The following is a 20,776-nucleotide window of genomic DNA, read 5'->3' as shown; positions in this document are numbered from 1 at the left end:
TTAAATTTAAAAATAAGCTTTTAGGTTAAGGAAATATAATATCTATTAAGATATAACACATAATATTTATATTAATGCATACTATAAACACAGTCATAAACCTACAATTATAAATTTATATACTTGAAGTAGGAAGAAGCCGATGAGGGCAAAAGTATCTCAGGCCCACAAAAGATTTAACACAGCCCTGCTTGCTGACCGTAGAGAATGAACCAGACCTGCATTCCCTACCTCTACATGTCTCTTACGTGAGAAAGAGATAAACTCATATCTTGTTTAAGGCACCATACTCGGGAGTTTTCTGACACATCCAAGACACTGAATCTTTAGGATCCAAACCACGTGTGACAAACATGTCAAATGCTGCAATAGGCACCACCTCCTTTCATCCTGCCGGGCTAGTGGCCCTGCTTCATCTTCCAAAACTGAAAACAAAGAGCAGCACAATCTAAAACCAGGCTGCTCTTCGCCACCAGGCTCTACCTTTCCTGAAGACACAGGAGCTACCCAAAGGCATGTTATAAGATGCATTTTCATGTTTCCCCAAAGTGTGTATGTTGAAACCCTGACCCTCACTATGATAAAATGAGAAGGTTGGGCCTTAGAGGGTGGAACTCTCGTGATGGAATTAGTGCCCTTCTAGAAAGAGACACTACAGTGTGCTTCCTCTCTCTGCATTTGATCACATAATGATGCAATGAGAAGATGGTGGTCTGCAAACCAGGGAGAGGGCTCTCATTAGGCACTTGACTTTGGACTTGCCAGCCTCCAGAACTGTGAGAAATAAGTGTTTGTTGCCTAAGCCACCCAGTCTATGAGACTTTGTTATAGCAGCCCAAGCAGACTAAGACAAGGCAACTCCGCCTTCTTTAGACGTCAACTTCCCAAGTCCCAAGGTAACTTTGGTACCATGACAGTGGAACTCAGGGGCCCTGGGACTGGGCCACCTAGTTGTCATTAGTAACAATCTCTTTACCAATAAAATGGGGTTGTTACTAATTGCTACACAGGGTGATGTAAAATGTATGGGCATGTATGACAATGTCAATGTAAATTCTATAAAATGTCAAGTATTATGTCTCCATCACATGATGCCTAATCCCCTACCAGCCTTCGAGTCTGTCCTTAAGAATTTCTTTGATATGAGGTCAGTTGAGTAAACAAGTACGTAGGGCAAATGGATATATTATTAGATTTTCAGGTCTAATTCCTCTTAGGGAGGAAAGCAAACATATAGAAATCACTGTGATGATAAGTGGAACCAAACTAACAGTAGTGTGCTAACAAACAAAACCTATTTTCAAGTATAAGTTCTCAGAAAGCTGTAAAATATCTATGTGTAACATATATAGTTTATTAAAATAGCACAAATTATAATATGTACCATGTATACTATGTAGTATATATCATATATGTACATGCACATATATATGTACATACATGCATATATCTATAGGTTAATTTTTGTGACATTAAGTCAAGCCATTTTTTGAGACATCAATTTTGAGATGAATGTGTCAGTCTATAAATGAGTTAAATCTTGAACAGAGATATGACTATACTGTACTTTATACTTCACAGTGCCATCTTCTGACTACCATTGGAAGTTCAGTTTCAGTAAAAGCACTAAAACCTAAAGAAAACCTATGGCTGCTATTATTATTATTATTATTATTATTATTATTATTATTATTATTTAGTCAGTCTTTAAAACAGACTGAGTTCAAGTGATTTTGTTTTTCACATCTGTAAAATAAAGGTGATACTATTTACAACGTGGGTTCTTGTGAGGGTTTCCATACAAACGGGCCATAAAGTTAAAGTGTACGGGACCCCATGGTTCACATAGGCATGTGTGTGTATGACACAAGTCACCTTTTTACACTAATCGGCATGTCGTTCTCAACAGCTCCTTTGTTTCACAGTTGCTTCCCAAATGTTTGACACCACACATTTTGCTGTTAACTTAAATTCTCACGGGGAGGCTTACACCTATTGAATCATGAGTTCAGATTCCACCTCCACTTTTTAGTAATCTTGTGACCTTAGATATATTGACTTCTCTAATCCTTAACACCTGAATCTACAAAGTGCCTTCATGAGTATGGAAAACATTAAATAAAGTAACCCTAAAGAACTATGTACTACAATTTTGGCGCAGGGAAAACAAACAATAACTTTGAACTAGTGTTATACATTTTAATAATTAAATTATGAGCCCAAGCAGTAGAGATAACTACCTTGGATCACAAAGGTAAAAGGTGCTGAGGCTCAATTAGCATGTAGGTCAGTCTGATTCCTACCACAGCTCAAGTCTGGGTGGCATCTGGAGCCAAGCAGGAGAACATTTAGTTCACTGGTGTGGCTTTGGAAGACAACATCCATAAAAACGACAAGATTAGGCCAATACAGGATTATTATCTTTCACAATTAAAACTAACATTATTTTAGTCAGAACTTTAAAGACAGGATCTTCTGTCATCTTTGGTTGTGAACTTAGAAGATACTCAACATGAAGTTATATTTTTCTTTCCTTCTCTTGCTGAATAAATGAGAACCTACGAACGAGGCCGACAGAGGCTCATTCCCGAGCTTCACATCACACACCGGGAGGCGCTGTGGCCTAGTGACCAAGAGCATTGGAATTTAAAATCTGCCACCTGCCAGTTTACAACCCTGGCGAGTCATCTAACACCTATGTGTCGTAGTTACGACGAATATAAAGTGGGGGCAACATCAGTATAACCACCTTGGAAGTTCATTGTGAATATTAACCTGGTTTAAGGAATTAAAAAATTGTTAGCCATCACTTATTATCATCTCTTTTGATTCCTTTCTTTTTTATTGAAGGATAACTAACTTCCATGGAGAGAGGAAAGAACTAAAGCAGTGTGGCTGGCACAGTGTCACATTCTGTTTCATACAGAAAATTCATTGAGAAAATTTGTTTTCCACATCATGCAAAACCAACTGCTCTTAATGGGAAAGAGCGGGGAGAGGGAAATCAAAACTTTTATTTTTACAAGGCTAAATATTACTTCTACGTGGTCTGAAACCCTGGATTTTTTGACCCAAATAGAAAACAACAAGCATTTATGTAGCCTCATGTTTAGGTCTTGGTTTTCATTGTTTCTTTATCACACAACTTGAAGTGATGACCTCGAGGTTAAGTTTCTTTTTTTTCAGTGCACTTGTAGATTGCTTTCTAAATAGAGTATGCCCCCTGATATATTCATGTAATATAGTTTTATATCATTTAGTCCATTTGAGCATTTTCCCAGCCCTTTGCAGAAAGGTACAAGAGGAAGAGAATTATTTTCATGTAACTTGACTGATAAATGCAGCCCAATACATGGCAAGATACTCACTTATTAAATTTATTTATATACATGTGAAAATAGCTGTGATTTTGGCCAAAACATCACCATCATTTCACACTCCTGACTTCAGCTGCATTTTCCATGCTAAGTAAATGCCAGAGAGATCAAGGTGTTCTAGACTCTACAGTTCTTAAATATTGAAGCAGCGGTTTCCAAGCTTTCATGTACATCAGAAGCATCCGAGTTCCACATTAAATGAAAATTATTTGGCTCCTTCCTCAAAGAATCTGATTTAATATATTTAAGAGAGGGACCAGGAAGTTGTCTTTTAAAAAATATATGTTTTTATTAATTTCAGAGAGAGAGGGAGAAAGAGGGAGAGATAGAAACATCAATCAGCTGCCTCCTGCACGCCCCACCCTGGGGATGGAGCCTGCAAACCCAGCAAGTGCCCTGACTGGGAATGAGCCGGTGACTTCTTGGTGTGTCACAGCAGCCGGGCAAGGAAGTTTCCTTTTTAACAAGCATTCTGGGTGATCCTCATTTAGGTACACTGAGGCCTTAAGAGACAATGATCTGAGGGGATATATGTTTTCTAAACAGAAATATTGAATTAGCTGGCAAATTTTTGTATTCATAGGAAAGGTTTCATTTCAGCTGGTCTTAAAAATAATGAATTTCTTTAGGTGATTTATTTTAAGAATGCATTTATGTAGCCATAAAAACACACAGTTATTTGCCAACATGACTTAGTTTCAGCATTCTTATTTGTATTATACATGCTTATTTTTCTTCAGTGTGTATTTGTATAGAGATTAGTTTCTGTAAACAGTGCTATAGTCTCCTTCAGAAAGCAATTCTCAGAAATAAGCTAGGATTTGACCACTTTCCAGCTGAGGAATATAGACTAATCATTTACTGTGTTTAAAAGTCAGTTCTTAGTGATAAAACATATATAGGTATAATGTACTGCAAGGAGGCATGGGGTAAGTGACAATAAGCATCTAGCATACTTTTAGGGCAAGAATTAGTCCTCAGAAATATTGGCTGGACCTGTAACTTACATGTTGAATAAAAGGACAGAATGAAATAAAGATACACACAAAATGCTCAAAAGGGATTCAGTATCGTTCGATATTTTTCTAAATTGTAGTGTCAGAAAAAGAACAGTTTGCCCCCATTTTTTATGTGAAGTTCTTATTTGTAGAATGAGCTCACATTTCACTTCCTGGCATTTGAGGGGAAAAAGCCACATGCTCTTAACAATATAAAGCTTCCTCAACCATTTCTGCTTCTTGCCAAGATATCACTTCAATTTTTCATACGTTTTCCTGTTTCTTTTATAATTCAGAGAGTTTCCCTCCCTCTTTCCTGACCAATACTCAGGGCTTAGTTTACTGTAAAAACCAGCAATGAGTGACTGCAAGCATTAGGAAAAAGAAAATTAAAAATAAAAAACAACAAAAACAGGAAAACTAGTATTAAGGAACTTTCCTTTCTACTCCTACCATCTCTGTCCAGTGACAGGGCATCCAAAGGGCCTGTGTGCTGGGCTTCATCTCCCTCTGCCACCCCACCCCTTCTCCTCTACCCTTCGGCAGAGGTCACGACCAGCCTCGCCCCATTATAAGACCACTTAATTATAAAAGTCCAGAACCCTCGACTTGTCAAAGGCTCATTGGTGTTTATGACGTCTGAGTTTAAGATACATCTCTTTGGTCCTGCTGTCTTTAGGTAAACTTGAAAAATTAACCTTCTTTAAAGACATTAATGTGATATTATGACAATATAATTTAATAACTGTATTTAATGTTTAACCAAATCGAGCAATATAATTAGGAGCTTTCAGATTCAAAATGGAAGCCAGGTCAGGTCATACAGTTTTTTGTGTGTGTTTGTTTTTTGTTTTGTGAGGGCGTTATAGGTGTTTAAATCAGTGCTCCTATCTCGGATTGGTTAGGATGATCCAGAGTTGGCTTTTACATTGGCTTCAAATTATCTGCATGAGCTTGGAGGAAAAAAATATTAAGTTTTATTTCTCTGTGCTAGACACTATTATTTATATACACTAGTTTATTCAGTCCTCTTGAAAAATCTGTGAGAGAGGCACTGCTATCACTTTTTTTATTGATGAGAAAAAAATGTGGCTAAAAATTTTAATGGGCATTTCTAGTTTGTGTAGCTAGTAAGGCTTATTCAAAGTCAGCTTGATCCCATCTTCTTTGGATTTAAGCCATGTGACAAGGTAAACATTTCCTGTAACCCCTCCTACCCCATCAATCAGCTACTCATTGAGTAAGTGCTTCTAGATGCTCAGAGTTTTGTTTTGAGTCAGAGTCTGTAGGGCGAGAAATTAGAAGCCCTCATGCCCTCTCAGCGATAGACAGGAGAAAGCCACATCCCCTACAGGGGCCTGAGATGCAGGCTGGCCCAGAATCTGCGCGAGCCTCTGCCAATACCATAGCCCAGCTGCCAGGACTACCCTGAAAGGCAGCAAGCCTTTGCATGTTTCTGTTCCATTTTTTTCTAAGGATCATTCACTGGGCTCAATTCCCTCCTCAACTAGCCTCCAGAAGAACCTTATCAGAAAATACACCATGATTTTATTATTTTGGCTACACCAGTCAAGAATTTTAAAATTCATTTATTTTGATTTTTAATAAAGTCATTAAGTGTTTATTGCTTCAGGTGTCCAATATAAAAGCAACACACTACATTTTCATCTTTATGTAAAGTAATAGCTAATATGTCTTAGGATATCCTGAGAGATGAGTGTACAGTTATGTACATTCACTAAAATAGAACTTATATATATATTTTTTCAACCCCAAATGTTGGATATTATTACTTTCCGACTTATAGGTGAGAAATTTAAGTTTCAGAGTGGTTAAGAAACCTATTTAAAGGTGAATAACTTGTGATATGTATGTGTAAGGAGAACTCTCTCTCTCTATATATTTCATTTAGTAATTAGAATTTCATGGCACAGTTATGCATAGTTTGTGAAAAAGTATGTAAGAACTAGTTGAGACTAGATGACCTCTAAAGTTGTTTTCAAAACTGGGTTAGAATAAAGTCTCTTTCATGTGATGATTCTGAAGACATATAACAAACTATTGGGCTTCTTTATCAGTGGTTCTCAAATTGTTCTCAATAGCAGGAAGAAAATCTCAATTTTGCCTTTTCCTCCCTTAATTCTTCTAAATGTCTGTACCTCTGCTAATACTTGATGAAATCCATTAACAATAAAGGTGTAGACACTTTCTATCAACCCTGCCTATGTAGTTTGAAAGCATCCATTTTTATTTATTGACACCCGTGCTTAGGGCTTTGATATTATGGTTGATGTACTGTAAATGCAATTACATTTGAAAAAGGTAATACAAGTAGCTAAATATATACTTTTGCACTAAATCACATTCCATGTGATTAAGTTAAATATTGCAATTTTTCATGGCCTTCACCAAAGCACACAGCACCATCCAGTCATTGCCTCTAAAACACTTTGGAAAGAGCCAGCCTCACTACCAGGTAATCCTCACTACTTCTCCTGCTTCCTGTCTTCTTTGCTAATATTTTCTTTCCTTTGGATGATGACTGTGATTCTTGTTAATTCTGTGCCATCCAATTGATTTGTATCCAAGTTTTCACTTATTCTGCTATCTCCAGATCAATCACAGACATAAAGGTTTTATGAAAATAGTAACAATAGTAATAGTAACAGCTGCACAGACTAACTCTGTTGAAGCCTTACAGTGTTCCAGGGAATGTGGTAAACTCTTTTTCCAGATGACCTCACACGTTACCACACCTTCTAAGTAGTTTTTCTGAGTAGTCTTATTTTCTACGTGAGAAGACTGAATAGAAGGGGCAAGCCATTTGCCTAATATTACACAACCAGCAAGTGTTGTGCAATATTAAAGTAAATTATAAAATATTTCTCTCATTGTCCTTGGAAAACAGAAGTTATTTCTGATAGTCTTTAACTGGCATTGTTCATTCCTCTATGCACACTTAGAACTTTGTTTATGACATGTATATTTATTATACGATGCTACTTAGGAGGATGGTTTTGTAACTCCTTCAGGATTTTTGTTTTGTTTCTGAAGCTTTGTCTTGTCTCTCCAGTTAAACATTTGACTAATAGTCTGTTTGAATCTGGAACTATTCTAATTAATATGACACAATATTTGAATAAAGTTTACCCTTAAAAAATATTTGTTGTTATTTTTCCAACATTGTTTTATACATTATCATTTCTGTACGTGACTATATTATGGGGACATGCATTTGTAACTAATATATCATTTTATTGCCCTGACGCCTTATGCAATAAGACTCATTGCAGGCACACTTTTAACACATGATAATGAAAACTTTGAAGATGTCTCTAATGATTATAAAGACAAATTGAAGTGGATATTTTCCAGAGAAGAAAACTTTGCATTAAACATTATCTGTGTAATCAGATTACTTAAATGATTTAGGCCTACTTATTAAAGGGATTTTTCCTCTAGAAGTCAGTCAAAAACAGGCACACACATACACCACACACGCATATGCACACACACCACAAGCACTCTTGTAACACACGAGAAAACATCATTTCATTAGAACCACATACCCCTCAGCAGTTTCAGACATTTTTGCTTCCTGGTTGGTAGGTCAAGTTCTTTCTTTCAATTACATAGAGAGTGGTCTAGGACCTCTGTACAATCAAACCGTAAATGGTTAAGGTGTCCCTTTCATTAGTCCTAAGGAAAACTTAATCTACAAAGATAATCCCCAAGTAAATCATTTAAAAAACTGCTACTGGAAATAGGCAACTAAGGCCCCAAACTGAAATTTGAAAAGTCAAAACAGTTGCTTTTTAATCTCTTCTTAGCCTAGAAGACATTTCTCTAACTCTCTTACACAGAATGATAATTCTTATCACAAAGGAATAGGTGTGGGGTCAGATTAAAGGTGTGTGGGTGGGAAGACTCACTAGGTACAGGGCTGGGGAAAATAACTCCATGTTACCACAGATCAGTTTGGGGGAGTTAAAGCAAGAATGCTTCCTACATCAAATTTATATATGCTTAAAAATAAAAACTTTTGGGACTTTTTGTGTCCTTATTGTGATGCTTGTCTTTCATTTATCCTATAAATCAAATTGATTCTCAGGACAGATTAAAGCACAGTGCAAATCATCTTCAATATGTAGTATCCTCTAAAAATAGATTCCAAAGTAAATATGTGGTGTGACTGCTAATCAGAGGGCCCAGTAGAGACCTAGAAGGTGACTCCTATTGGGACGACTATAACCGACCATCTGCTTAAAGTTCTTGCTCGGGGGAAAACCACCAGAAGTCAGTAGACCTTCACTTCTCCCCTGCCATGCTTCTCTCCCCGTTAAGTCATTTAAAACTCAATAAACCAAAGGCATCGAGAGTGGAATCCCAGCATAAAGGAACAGAGGTTCAGCACTCTAAAGCGCAAGGCTTCTCCAGCACTCCATGGGTCCCTTTTCACCAAGAACTTCTAAAGATTTTTTTCACCCCACTGTTCCTTTCAGTACCTATACTAATTTTTTCTAAAGTGAATTGCTGGCTGCCTTGGAATTGCAATTTAATCCCTCCTGCAGAATGAGGCTCTTTAAAAAAGTACAGTCATTCAAATCTGAAGCTATGAAACCAACCTGTTTGTTTTCTTTGACCACATTTACTTCAACACATGTTAAATGTGTTTCTATATTAACTAGATTATTTATAAAACATTAACTTCAATTTTCTTAATTTTTATGTACTTTCTTATTTTTAAAATTTTTTTCATAAGTCTTTTTTTTAATTAAAATTTTAATGTTGACATAATTGCAGGTGTCCCTATTTTCCCCAGCCTTTGCCCACCTACACCCACCCCGACTCCCCCTCCCTTGTCCTTCACCAAACTATTGTCATGTCCATGGGGTATGCATATATGTTTTTTAGCTAACCCCTTCATCTCCTTTCTCAGTAGAAGAGACAATACACCAGATCATTTAGCTGCCCTTTTTAATTCTATGGGGTTTACCAGTAAAACAGATAATTCTTGGCTATTGTGGAAGGTGAATGAACAGTTAGCTTTTCTTTCAGGGTAAATGCAGTAAAGCTGATTGAGGGGCATCGATATCGTTCACTGTGGTAAAAACTATGGAATTTTTGTGCTTCAGCGTCTAAAGTTGCTATAAAAAGCTGGAAATGAGGAACAAACAAACAGAAAGATATTAAAAAATTCATATTTAAGAGACAGAATTGTTTTAGAGTTTTCATCTCTGTGGATAGAAAACTATTATATAATAATTTTAATCGCCCCATTTGTTTTAGTGAACACATTCCTGTATTTTAAAACAGAACTGAACTTTAAATCTACTGGAAAGATAATAGTAAGGTATTAAAGAGCTAGGCCCAGAGAAAGAGATATTGAAACAGATACATTTTTGCATCAAGAGTCTCAGATCTACATTTCTCACTCTTTAAAAAGAACTTAACAGTTAAAGACAAGTGATAAAGGCTGTAGGAAAATCTAGCCAGAGCCACACTGCTAATGCATTCAACAGGGTCTACGTACATGAAATGCCATTTGCTTCACATACGGGACCCCTGACTAAGACACTAAGTTACCAGAAGTCCTTGGCTAGAAAACCCACTGTCACAGGTGGCCATGGCTGAGCTACACTGTTTTTCTCAGCAGGACAATTACCTCTACTAATGCAACTGTTCTCACAAACCTGTACAGCTTAGGTTCTAACCTGCACATTAACCATATGTCTACAACTCTTAAATGTTGTAAAGAGACTGGCTTTCTATTAGAGCCCATTAAAACATAATCTCTTCTTGCATAATGACATACTGATAGTACCACATTCATGTTTTAATTTGCACACTGCCACAGGTAATCTGAGTATCCAGTAAAATAACTACTACTGAGTCATCACAATAACAAGACATGCCACTGATCATGAAAAGTTTCACTTATTTAAGCCCACCATGCTCTTTTTGTTGAGTAAGCAAAAAGAAAATTTAAAGACCTGCCTCAATTTTCACATACAACTACCATTGAAGAAGTTTCATATCTAAAGTAAACTAGAAATGACTAATTCTAATATTTGTTGTAATAAATGTGTTGACTATTTTTAAAAAATTATCCTTAGAAAATTACAATTTTTATAAAAGGGAAGATGATGGTTCTTTCTCTCTCTTTGTACTATATAGCCAAGATTAGAATTTTGGAAGCTAGAGACTTATGAGCTTTCTAAGCCCCTTAAATTACAGCATCCTTAAAAGGAAAATGTACTTTGGAACACTAGAAAATTCAATGTCTTTAAAAATCACTTCGGTCTAGGTTTTGATTGTTTAAATATTTATTATTTTGTGTACATGTTGAGGGGCTTCTACTTAAGTGTCAAACTTTGACAATTACCATTTTCTAGAAGACCTCACAAGTAGTTATTAAACCAGAACATAAAAGTTCAGAGTAAATGGCAAGACACTTCAAAGAATAACTTCGATGCACAATTTGCATTGAGTTATTTACAGCTAACCACAAATATTAAAAATGGGCTCTGTAATTGGAGCACATTATTATAATACTGGATAGCATCGTGATTTTAAAATCATCTACATTTTGTGAACTGAAGTGACCAACCACCCTCAGAGAAAATAAAGAATACAACTCATTTTTTTTTTAGTCTGGGGAAATCACCTGGGCTTAGTTTGCAAGACTAAGTTTATCAACTATTGGGGCTAAAACTCACAATCCCCAAACTAAAAGGGAAGTTTGGTTGCAAGATCCTCAAAGAGGATATGGAGATTAGGAGTGCACTCAAAAATTTTACTGCCTTGATTTTCCATAGATCCTGAGTTTTCTTCATACATTTAAATGTCAGGAAAACATATAACCCCTTTCTCCCTTTCATTTCCATCAGATACACAACCAGATAATGTTTCCATTCACATAGATTGGAAAAGGCCCTCACCCTGTGTGGGTTATTTCATTTTATAGTAGCCAAGGGAAAGAGGTTGCTGCCAATATGATGCGAAGGGCGTGCAGAATAAAGGCTCAGTGCCGGGCGGCGGAACAGTCCACCCTTGTGCGGCTGTGGGAAGAAGCCTGCCAGCCCCTGCCCAGCTTCGGGACTGGGAACAGTGGCGGAGTCACAGAACTCTTTCCAATCAGTGCATTTTAAACCTCCACTGAAAACAGCTCCTCTGTGCTGGGCCTTGAAGTCCATCTAGGCTCGGCGACGGGGTTCAGCACTCAGCTGCTTCTGGCCGGTCCTGCAGCAGCAGCGCTCTGAGAGCGTCTGCTAACTTTGAACCACCTTGCGGGCTCCTCCGCGGGACCTGTTCCCCGACGGCTGAATGCACAGCCTCGGGCACGAAGTCGGAACAGGCCGCGGCCCAAGTCGGGAACTTTGCGCAGGGCTTACCACCTCCGGGAGTCACGGTTTCCTCTAGTTCCCCGTCCCTTAGAATCACGCGCTTGAGCGGTCAGGAAGCGCTGAGGCTGTTAAGGCCGCTCCCACGGCGCGACCCCGCCGGGCGGCAGCGCGCCCCTGGCCCCGCGGTGTCCCTTCCTGTGGTTGGCTCCTGCGCGTTATCTTTCCCTACGCCCAGGGCTGGAGGGGACGCGCCTTCCGAGGGCAAAGCTCTCGGTCCCCTCCCTGGCAGCAATGCCGAGACTTTCTCTAAGGACGGGGTGGCTAGAAAAGGGCTCCGCTCTCCCCAGAGGGACCCTCTAACTTAGGCGGGAGGTGCTCGGCTCCAGCGCCCGTCCGCGGCCCCCCACAGGTGAACCCCGGGGGGACCAACCTGCCGGCAGCGCCCTCGGGCTCGGGTCCCTCCCGCTCGCGGACTCACCTGGTGCCGAGGACCAGCGCGGGCAGGAGAGGCAGCAAGTAGTGCGCCGGGCTGAATTTCATCCTGCCGCCTGCCGGGTCCGCCCCTCGCTGCCTTTGCGGCCGCTCCTCCTCGGGGTCCGGTGTCTCCCCTCGGTGCTCGGCTTCGACCCCGGGCCGGCGATCAGCCCTCCCCAGCAGCGGACGGACGGACGGACAGACGCCTCGCGAAGGCAGGCGCGGAAAGCGGGGAGTATCTCCGGGAGTGATGTCACCGGCGGCGAGCGGAGCCCTGGCGGGACTGCTCGCGCGGCGCCGCCGCTCGCGAGCCGGAGGACGCGTGTCGCTCGCGCCGGAGGCGGCCGGGGAGGGGGAGGCGCCCAGCGACCGCGCCGCGCGCTCCGTCCCCGGCGGACCGGCCCCCCGCCGCTTTCCCCGAGGGGGGCGGGGGGAGGGGGAGGGGGAGGGGCAGGGGCGGGGTCGAGGGGAAGCCTAATTTGCCAGTAATCGCCCCAGCGCGCTTGGCGCAAGGCGCGAGGAGTGGCTTAGGAGAGGCGACCGACGCTTCCACCCCAGCAGGTGTCCCTCACCTGGTTAAACAGTGTTTGGAAGGACGGTGGCTCTGGAGGGAGTGTTTAAAATATTACTTTAATTAGAAGTGCATGATGATTCGCCTGGCGCAGACGCAGGGGAGCGGGCGCGCGCAGCCCCCGGGAAGGTCCCGGGGCCCGCGGGGCCGTCGCGCGTCCCACCCGCAGGCGGGGCCTGGACGGCGCCGGGGCGCTCGGGGCGCCGGCCGCTTCTGGGCGCCCAGGGGTCCGACCCGCCTCTGAGCTCTGTCCGTCCGCGCTCCTGGCGGCCGGCAGTGGGCCGGGGCTGGTGGCCACGTGAGGTTCTGCTCTCGGGCGCCGAGGCGCAGCCGAGAAATTCACCCAAATGTCAGGAACCGCGACGACCTCGGAGCGGCGGGATCAGAGGGCAGAACGTTGGGCGTCGTTTTGTTTTCTATATTGACCAAATTTTCTATTGTGGGCATCTTATATCTAATCATCTTTATTTTGAAAAATTAATTAGTAAAATGAACTAACGCAGCTCTAATGCAAACTAGCATTTTGCGAAAGCTGTGCTGGCAAACAGAGCCAGCTCCGTCTACTGAGCTGTTTAATTCTCGGATCTTTACAGCATGGCATATTTCTGATACTCTAGCAGGATGTCCTGGTTAAATAAATGTTTATAAAGCACTTTCTTATACATTATTTCACTTGACCCTCACAAGAGCCATCCTAAGTGTATGTATTTATTAATATTGTTCCTAATATAGGGTTGAAGAAACTGAAAACCATCAAGATCTGAGCTGGAATTTTTTTTTTTTTTTTTTTTAACAAAGGACTGTTCTTCTCAATCTTAAGCAAACTCTACAGTTGCCTGGGACATCACACCCAGCACAACTAGCCCAGTGATTACCAGAGCAGATGTTCAAAAAAGGCTGAAAGGCACAGAAGGCCTATGGGGCAAACGTCAGGTGGTCTTCAGGAATTCCAATCCAGGGGGAGTCTGTCATTCAGAGGCCAGCTATTTACAGTAAAATTTGGATTAAACATCTCCTTCTACCGAATTTTTTAAAGACGTTATTTGTAGGAAAAGTACATTTATTATAAAGCTTTGTTTTAAAGAAGATACAAGTTTAAAGAATCAAACATCTAATTTACTGATTTGTTTTTGTTTTTCTTTTTAAAGAGATTGAAGTTTAAAACATTCACACAGAACAGATATTGCTTTAAAGCCCCAGGCCACTAAGACAGATGAGTAATAACTTTTGCAAACTGGATACCAGCCCCTTGGGCAGTAGTCAGATTCACAACAGATATAACTAGGCATATACAAATCAACTCACTTGCAAATTGCATGTCACTTAAATAGGAAAACTCTACTACACTTCGCTAAAACAGAACTGTGACTCCAAAGGAAAATAATATGTATTTCAGTTTGTTCCTGCCAGAATTGTATAATAATACATTTCCTGCTCAGTTTGGAAGGCGACCACTGAGCCGCACACTCAACAGAGACACATGACAGTATGGGGTTTAAAAAAAAAGTATCTATACTAGGAAATAACTCTTATTTGTAGAACACCTTTTTGTTTACATAAGATCAACTTCCTTATCTGTGCCCTAATCGTAGGAACCAAATGTGGTAGTCATTTCTATCATTTTTCCTCTTTTGCAGTTGAGGTGACAGGTTTAGAATGGTTAAGTAATTCCTCAAAGTCCCTCAGCAACTTGTGTAACGGAGATGGTGTTCAAATTCACTCTGCATCTTTTCCAAACATTTGTTTTCTTCAGGAAAGTGTTTTGTTAAAAAGATATCTATGTCATGAAAGACTTTCCCCAACCTAAATGGTGTTATTTTTTAAAAATTATGTGTATAACATAAAACAACAGACCGAGAAAGGCAAGCATCAGGTTGACCTTTGTTTAGCCTGTGTGGTGATTAGCTTGTGCCTGTGCTGGGTACCGATGTCTGCTGGCCTTCACGCGTTTCTGCGAGCAGCAAAAGGAGACATCGAACTTAGAGGGGCATGAGAGCCTCGGGGAAGCGCACCTTGGAAGGTGAACCTAAACGAGATTTCAGAAACTGCTGCAGATTTACAGGACGGAAGTATTATATTCAGCAGAAGCCTTTTCTTCTCGTGGATTTACGAGACCATAATTCTCCATCACTCATGACATTCTGTCCACACTGTCACAGGAAAACCCAAATCCAGAATTAATGTCATGGCTTCAGGTACCTGGTATATAAATTTTAAAGCTGCTGCAGTGCAAACAGTAATCACTTCACTTGACCTACGCTGAGTCTGAACACTGCGCTCCGCAAAAGTTGTTTGCGGTAACCACTCAAGTCTGGATGAAGGACATCGCGAAAGGCCCACAGTTACACTGAAAGGCGAGTCTCCATTCAACGCAGGGGCAGGGAGACAGAGGCTCTCTCCCCCTCTCTCTCTTATTTAAAGGCTTATTAAGATTTAATTTAGGAACCCAAACTTCACCATTATAAGCAGAACATATTCAGTGTTTTGAAAATATTACCTCAAGGTTATGAAATTGCCCCCATTGTCTGATTCCAGAACATTTTTCTCACCCGGTGCCAACCAGCAGTCACTCACCACTCCCTTCTTTCTCCTTCCTCCACACCCTGGGCAACCTCGCATCTCCTTCCTGTCTCTGCGGATTTACCTGCTTTTTGACCTATCATGTAAATTGGGTCATGTTATATGTGGTCTTATGTGACTGGTTACATTCAGAGTCATGTTTCAGTTATTCAAGTTGTAGCAGGTGTCAGGACTTCATTCCTTTTTTATCACTGAATAATGTCCCATTGTAAGGATAACCCACATTGTGGCTTTTTCATTCATTGATTGACATTAGGGTTGTTTCAATATATTGGCTATTAGCCATAATGCTGCCAAACACTTATATAAAAGTTCCCGTGTAGACATATGTTTCCAATTTTCTTAGGTATATACATAGGAGAGGAATTGCTGGGTCATATGATAACACTGTGGTTAATTTTTTTGACAAAGAGCCAGCTGTTTTCAAAATAGCTGCACCATTATTCATTTGAATGAACAATGCATGAAGGTGGCAGTTTCTCTACATCCTTGCCAACATCTGATGATATTATTATTATTATTGTTATTAATGTGGCCATCCTGGTGGCTGTGAAGTGGTATCTCATTGTGGTTTTCACTTGTATTTATCTGAGGATTAGTCATACGAGCATTTTTTCATGTGCTTCTTCACGACTCATCTACTAATTTTTGGAGATGTGTTTATTCAAATTATCTGCCCATTTTAATTGAGCCATTTCTGATATATTTCTGAATTATGAGTTCTTTATACATCCTGGATACAATTTCTTTATTAGATATATGATTTACAAATGTTTTCTCCCAATCCTTGGGTTAACTTTTCATTTTCTTGATGGTGTTAATTTCAGCAAAAAAGTTTAATTTCCATGACGTCCAATTTCTCTATTTTTTTCTTGTGTTCTAGGTATCTAAAAAGGCTTTGCTTCACCCAAGTCATGTAAATGTATGTCTGTATTTTCTTTTAAGAATTTCATTAGTTTAGCTATGATCCATTTGGAGTCAGCATTTGTAGATGGGATGAAATGGGCCCAGCTAAATTCTTTGCATGTGGGTGTTTGGTTGCCCTGCTATTTCTTCTCTCACAGTAATCTGCTCTCCTCGTTTCTGAATGTCCTTTTGTACCTTTATATTCTAAACTCTGACAGTCCCTAGAATTTCACCTTTGATACTCCTCTTTTAAAATTCTGTGGTTTTTTTCCTTTTGAGAACTTATCACTTTTCTGATTTTTGCTACCTCCACTATGGCTATAAGGGTAAAAATGCCTCCCCTGCCGCCTTCTTCACTGCGCACTCGCCTCGGTGTCCTCGGGGTGCCTCCAGGTCGCGCTCAGCCCGGCTGCGCTTTGGCTGTTCCCCCGTCTGGCCCTCTTCCTGTCCCTTCCCTCCTATCGCCATCAACTCAGTCACCCAAGTTACAAATCCGGGCACCATCTGTTACCTTTACCCCTCGCTACTCATAAAATGTGTCCCTCGACAGTCCTACAGATTTTACTCCCCAAATATTTCTTTATACCGGTCGGCCCGCCCCTGTATTAACCCTGACACCAAGGCTCTATTTAGGATTCATCTTTTATTCTACAGTATGTTCCTTATTCTCAGGAGTATTTTCCTCAAACCCAGTCCCCAGGCATGATCTATCTAAGCTGCAAATACATTTACTGCCTAGGAAATTATTACATTTATTCCTAGAAGTAACTCTCAACAACGGCTCCGCGCCCACCTCTCCTCTGTAACTTCCATGGTGCACTCCAGAGGAACGGAAGTTTTCCCTGATGAGCCCTTACAATTTTCACGCTATTTCTTCTTCCTAAAGTGTTTGTTCTCTCACTCACCTCACCTGTACCTTACTTGACAAGGCGATCACCTGTTTCTAGAATACTTTCCATAACCCATACGCCACCATGACCTTGGTAAGATCTCCCTTTCCTGAATCTCCTGACATGTGGTAGACTGACTTGGTATTGCGCTTATAATATTATTTTGTAATTATATATATCTGTTTGTCACTATACTATAAATATATTAAGATAATAGAGGGGCAGTTCTCACTTTCCTCTGTGCTAGGGAAGGTGAGGATATTATAAGAATTACATTTTCACTTACGTACTTTCTAAGCCAGTCACTAATTTTATTCATGTAGCTATAAACCTGGGGGTTAAAGACCTTTAAAAAAGATGTTTTACATGGTTCATTGAAAATGTATTTACTGTTTTCATACTCGCTGATTTATTATTGCTAATGAAAACTACAAGAAAATTTCCTCTAATGAGGCCAATTATCTTTTTTTAAAAAAAAAAACAACACACAAATATACCCTAAGAAAGAGAAGAAAAATATTAGGCTAATACAGGGTGGGGCAAAGCAGATTTACAGTTGTGAGTGCTAAAACTTCAAGGAATTACTTTGTAAAGTGAAGTCTTCTGTAATGAGCACATCTTGCTTTAGTCCAGCAAATTTCAACCTTTTTCATCTCATGGCACATAAACTAATTACTTAAATTCTGCCAAACACCAAAAAATCTATTTTTTGCTGATATGATAAAAATAGTAGGTATAGTTTTGACTCATTCATGTGGGATCACTTCTGTTGTCATCTCTTGTATTTGACAACCTAAGGGAAAGAGGTCAGTGCTCCTGACTAAATAGTCAAATATTGCATGTTTTAAAAATTCTTGTGACACACCAGTGTGCCTTATATGCCTCACCAATTGAAAGTCACTGCTTTAATCTATAAATTTTTAAGCTTCTTTTTTTGGTTTTAGTTCTTTCATATTTTGCAGTATATTTGCAAAGGATTCTGGTCTCACCAGCCAGTCCATTTCCTGGGTCAGTTAAATTCCACTTACCTTTTGAGCTCAATGTCACCTCTAATTTTCTGGGATTATGTGTGTGTTTCCTTTTGTCACACATTTGTCTGTCTCAGTGAATTTCTTCACAGGGATAAATTTTTGTCTCATATTACTATGTCTGATTATAAAACCACTGCTAAACCAAGGTTTCTAAGGCATAGATAGTCTTGCTCATTGTATGTAACATAGGACATGTGGTTTTCAAAGAGCCTCTCATCCAACATTATATTTAACTCAAAATATAATTAGTAATGAGAATTCTGCCTTCTGGCATGAAGGAATAGTTGGTATCAGACTTGTCCTCCTACTATAAACAAATATAAAATTTGAAAAAAAAATTCTGATATGACTATTTTCAAGCATCGAGAAAGAAGAGAAATAGGATCTTAAAAGGAAAGTCCATGCTCACACCAGCTCTCTCAAGAGGAGCATTTTAACTACCATGGCACAGGAAGATGGAACCCAGACATAAAGCAGTGCATACTAATTAATTCATTTTATCTGAAATTCAATTTAAGGAAAACTAATCTATGGTAATAAAAATCAGAACAATGGTTGCCAATGGGAGATGTTTATTAAATGAAATTGAGAACAAGGAGATTTTATTGGGCAATCACAATGTTTTATATCCTAATTAGGGTGTTGGTTCAAAGGTGCTACAATTTGCCATAACTCCTCAAATTTTTAAAATCTAATTTAACCATTTTATCAGCTTTATTGAGACATAATCATAACAATTTACACTTAAGATATGTATATTTCATTTTACATAAATTTTACTTATAACATAGGATTTATTATAATAGCCATTATTTTTTCTAATAAAATACTGGCTAGGAAATCATACACTCCTCCATCCATCAATCCCTCCACACATCTATCCATTCATTTACCCAGTATTTGTTGAGAACATCCTAATCTATTTTACTAGCCAATCACTGATCATATGAAAATATCAGTGGGGTTGCAATTTATATAAATATGAAATTTAAAAGTAGCTGTATATGTTTTCTGAAAGGGTAATCAAAAGTTACTATTTCAGGGTTACAACTAAGCTTTTGGAATCAGGGAAACCTAAAAGAAAGTAACATCTACATAAATCACGAGGGACAAGAAGGACTTTACTAGGAAAAAAAAAAAAGACTGCCAGGGTTGATCTAATGGCAGAATAGAGCTGCTCTGGTTCTACAGACAAACTATTTCAATTTGAATATCACATTGCCCCTCACTAGTTCTGAGACTCTGAAATGTAACCTCGTTCTCTGGAAAATAACTGTACCTGTATCCTAGAATTACTGGGAGAATTAAATACTGTTTTGTGGTTCCCATGGCTACCTTCAAGTTTAGTGATTCATCAGGACTCACAGAAGTCAACAGTGGATAATATCCATGGCTAAGATTTTTATTAGAGCAAAAGACACCAAGTGAAAGTAACAGCGTAAAATATTTCATTGGAAAAAGTAAAGAGTTGTCAGGTGAAATCTTCTAATTCCTTCCCTTAGCAGAGTCTCACAGGACCCCTTTCTATCAGAGAACAACAGGGACACAGGTGATAAATCTCTGCCTATTGAAACCCACTGAGTCTCAAAGATTAAGCCTTTTATGGAAGATTGGTCACACAGGCACATTCCCTTTATATGACCAGCCACGATAACTAAAACTCAGGATCCCGCATAGATACCAAATGTACATCATAAATCTTGCTAAGCAGTCCTGACAAGCGTGCACAACATGTCCCATTGCTCTTAATATGACATCATCAATCAGTAACCTATAGAACATTGAGGACTACATTCTCAGGCCTTGAGCAAGGATAAATCCTGGTCCCAGGCTTTCCTAGGAGCTTGGGGCCATGTTCAGCCTTAGTGGACATTCATTGTTTTGCCTGCTTGCTCTGCCTCCATTATCTTGCTTCTGTAAATAAATATTGAGTTTGAGTGAGGCCTACACGAGGTCCCCCTTTCAGAAGTAGGTGTACATCTCAAGGCTGGCTAATCAGCATGTCCTATACCCTTGGTCACAATATTGGTTTAAGGATGGGCTATTGTGAGTATAAAGCAACCGTGAACACAAATCCATAACACATCAGTCCATCTCAGAAATAATGTCAGTGTGTTAAGCTTTTCCAGACCACATATGAATTTCCATTTTACTTGATTTTTGTGGCTTCTGTGACATTAAAAATTGATGTCTATTGACAATTCCATTTTGTTTTCCCTCCACTGTTAGCAACTGGTTATGGTCCCTTTTTTATGGCAGATATTATTCACATTCACTTTAAACAGCTCCCCAAATTTATTTCCCATTCTGTTTCTCTAAACTTCCAGTTATGTTTTCTTGATTTTTGATTTGCAGTGAGAAACACTGACATTTCCATTATTTTCATGCTTTGCTTCATTGGAATTATCTCAGGAATGTTTCCCATCATTGTATTTTAGTGCTTTAGCATCTGAATGTGAAACTAACTATAAAATCCACATACTATTTAAGTCTGTATTTAGTTCAGGTATCTCTTTTTCATTTGGTAATTTTTCTTAAGTTTACATTCACAATATTCCATTTTCATAGCATCTATGGGAATCAGGCTGCCCATTAAACAACTA

General features: G+C 39.6%; 1 protein-coding gene across 2 annotated transcripts in view; it reads right to left on the bottom strand.

Annotated features, from left to right (window-relative positions):
• The window catches only part of LUZP2 (leucine zipper protein 2), a 253,367-nt gene extending 240,759 nt beyond the window's left edge, over positions 1 to 12,608 (bottom strand). The window contains exon 1 of one of the 2 annotated variants that reach the window (XM_081152920.1): positions 12,200 to 12,608. In XM_081152920.1, the coding sequence (XP_081009046.1) occupies positions 12,200 to 12,261 (62 nt within the window). In that variant the 5' untranslated portion in view covers positions 12,262 to 12,608. The remainder of the gene's footprint in view (positions 1 to 12,199) is intronic. The other variant, XM_081152921.1, reaches the window with a different exon arrangement.
• Between the last annotated feature and the right edge of the window lie 8,168 nt (positions 12,609 to 20,776).

The sequence above is a fragment of the Miniopterus schreibersii genome (assembly GCF_964146895.1).
Source record: "Miniopterus schreibersii genome assembly, chromosome: 12".
NCBI lineage: Eukaryota > Metazoa > Chordata > Mammalia > Chiroptera > Miniopteridae > Miniopterus > Miniopterus schreibersii.
The sequence above is the reverse complement of the archived record's forward strand: the minus strand, read 5'-3'. Positions and strand labels throughout refer to the sequence as shown.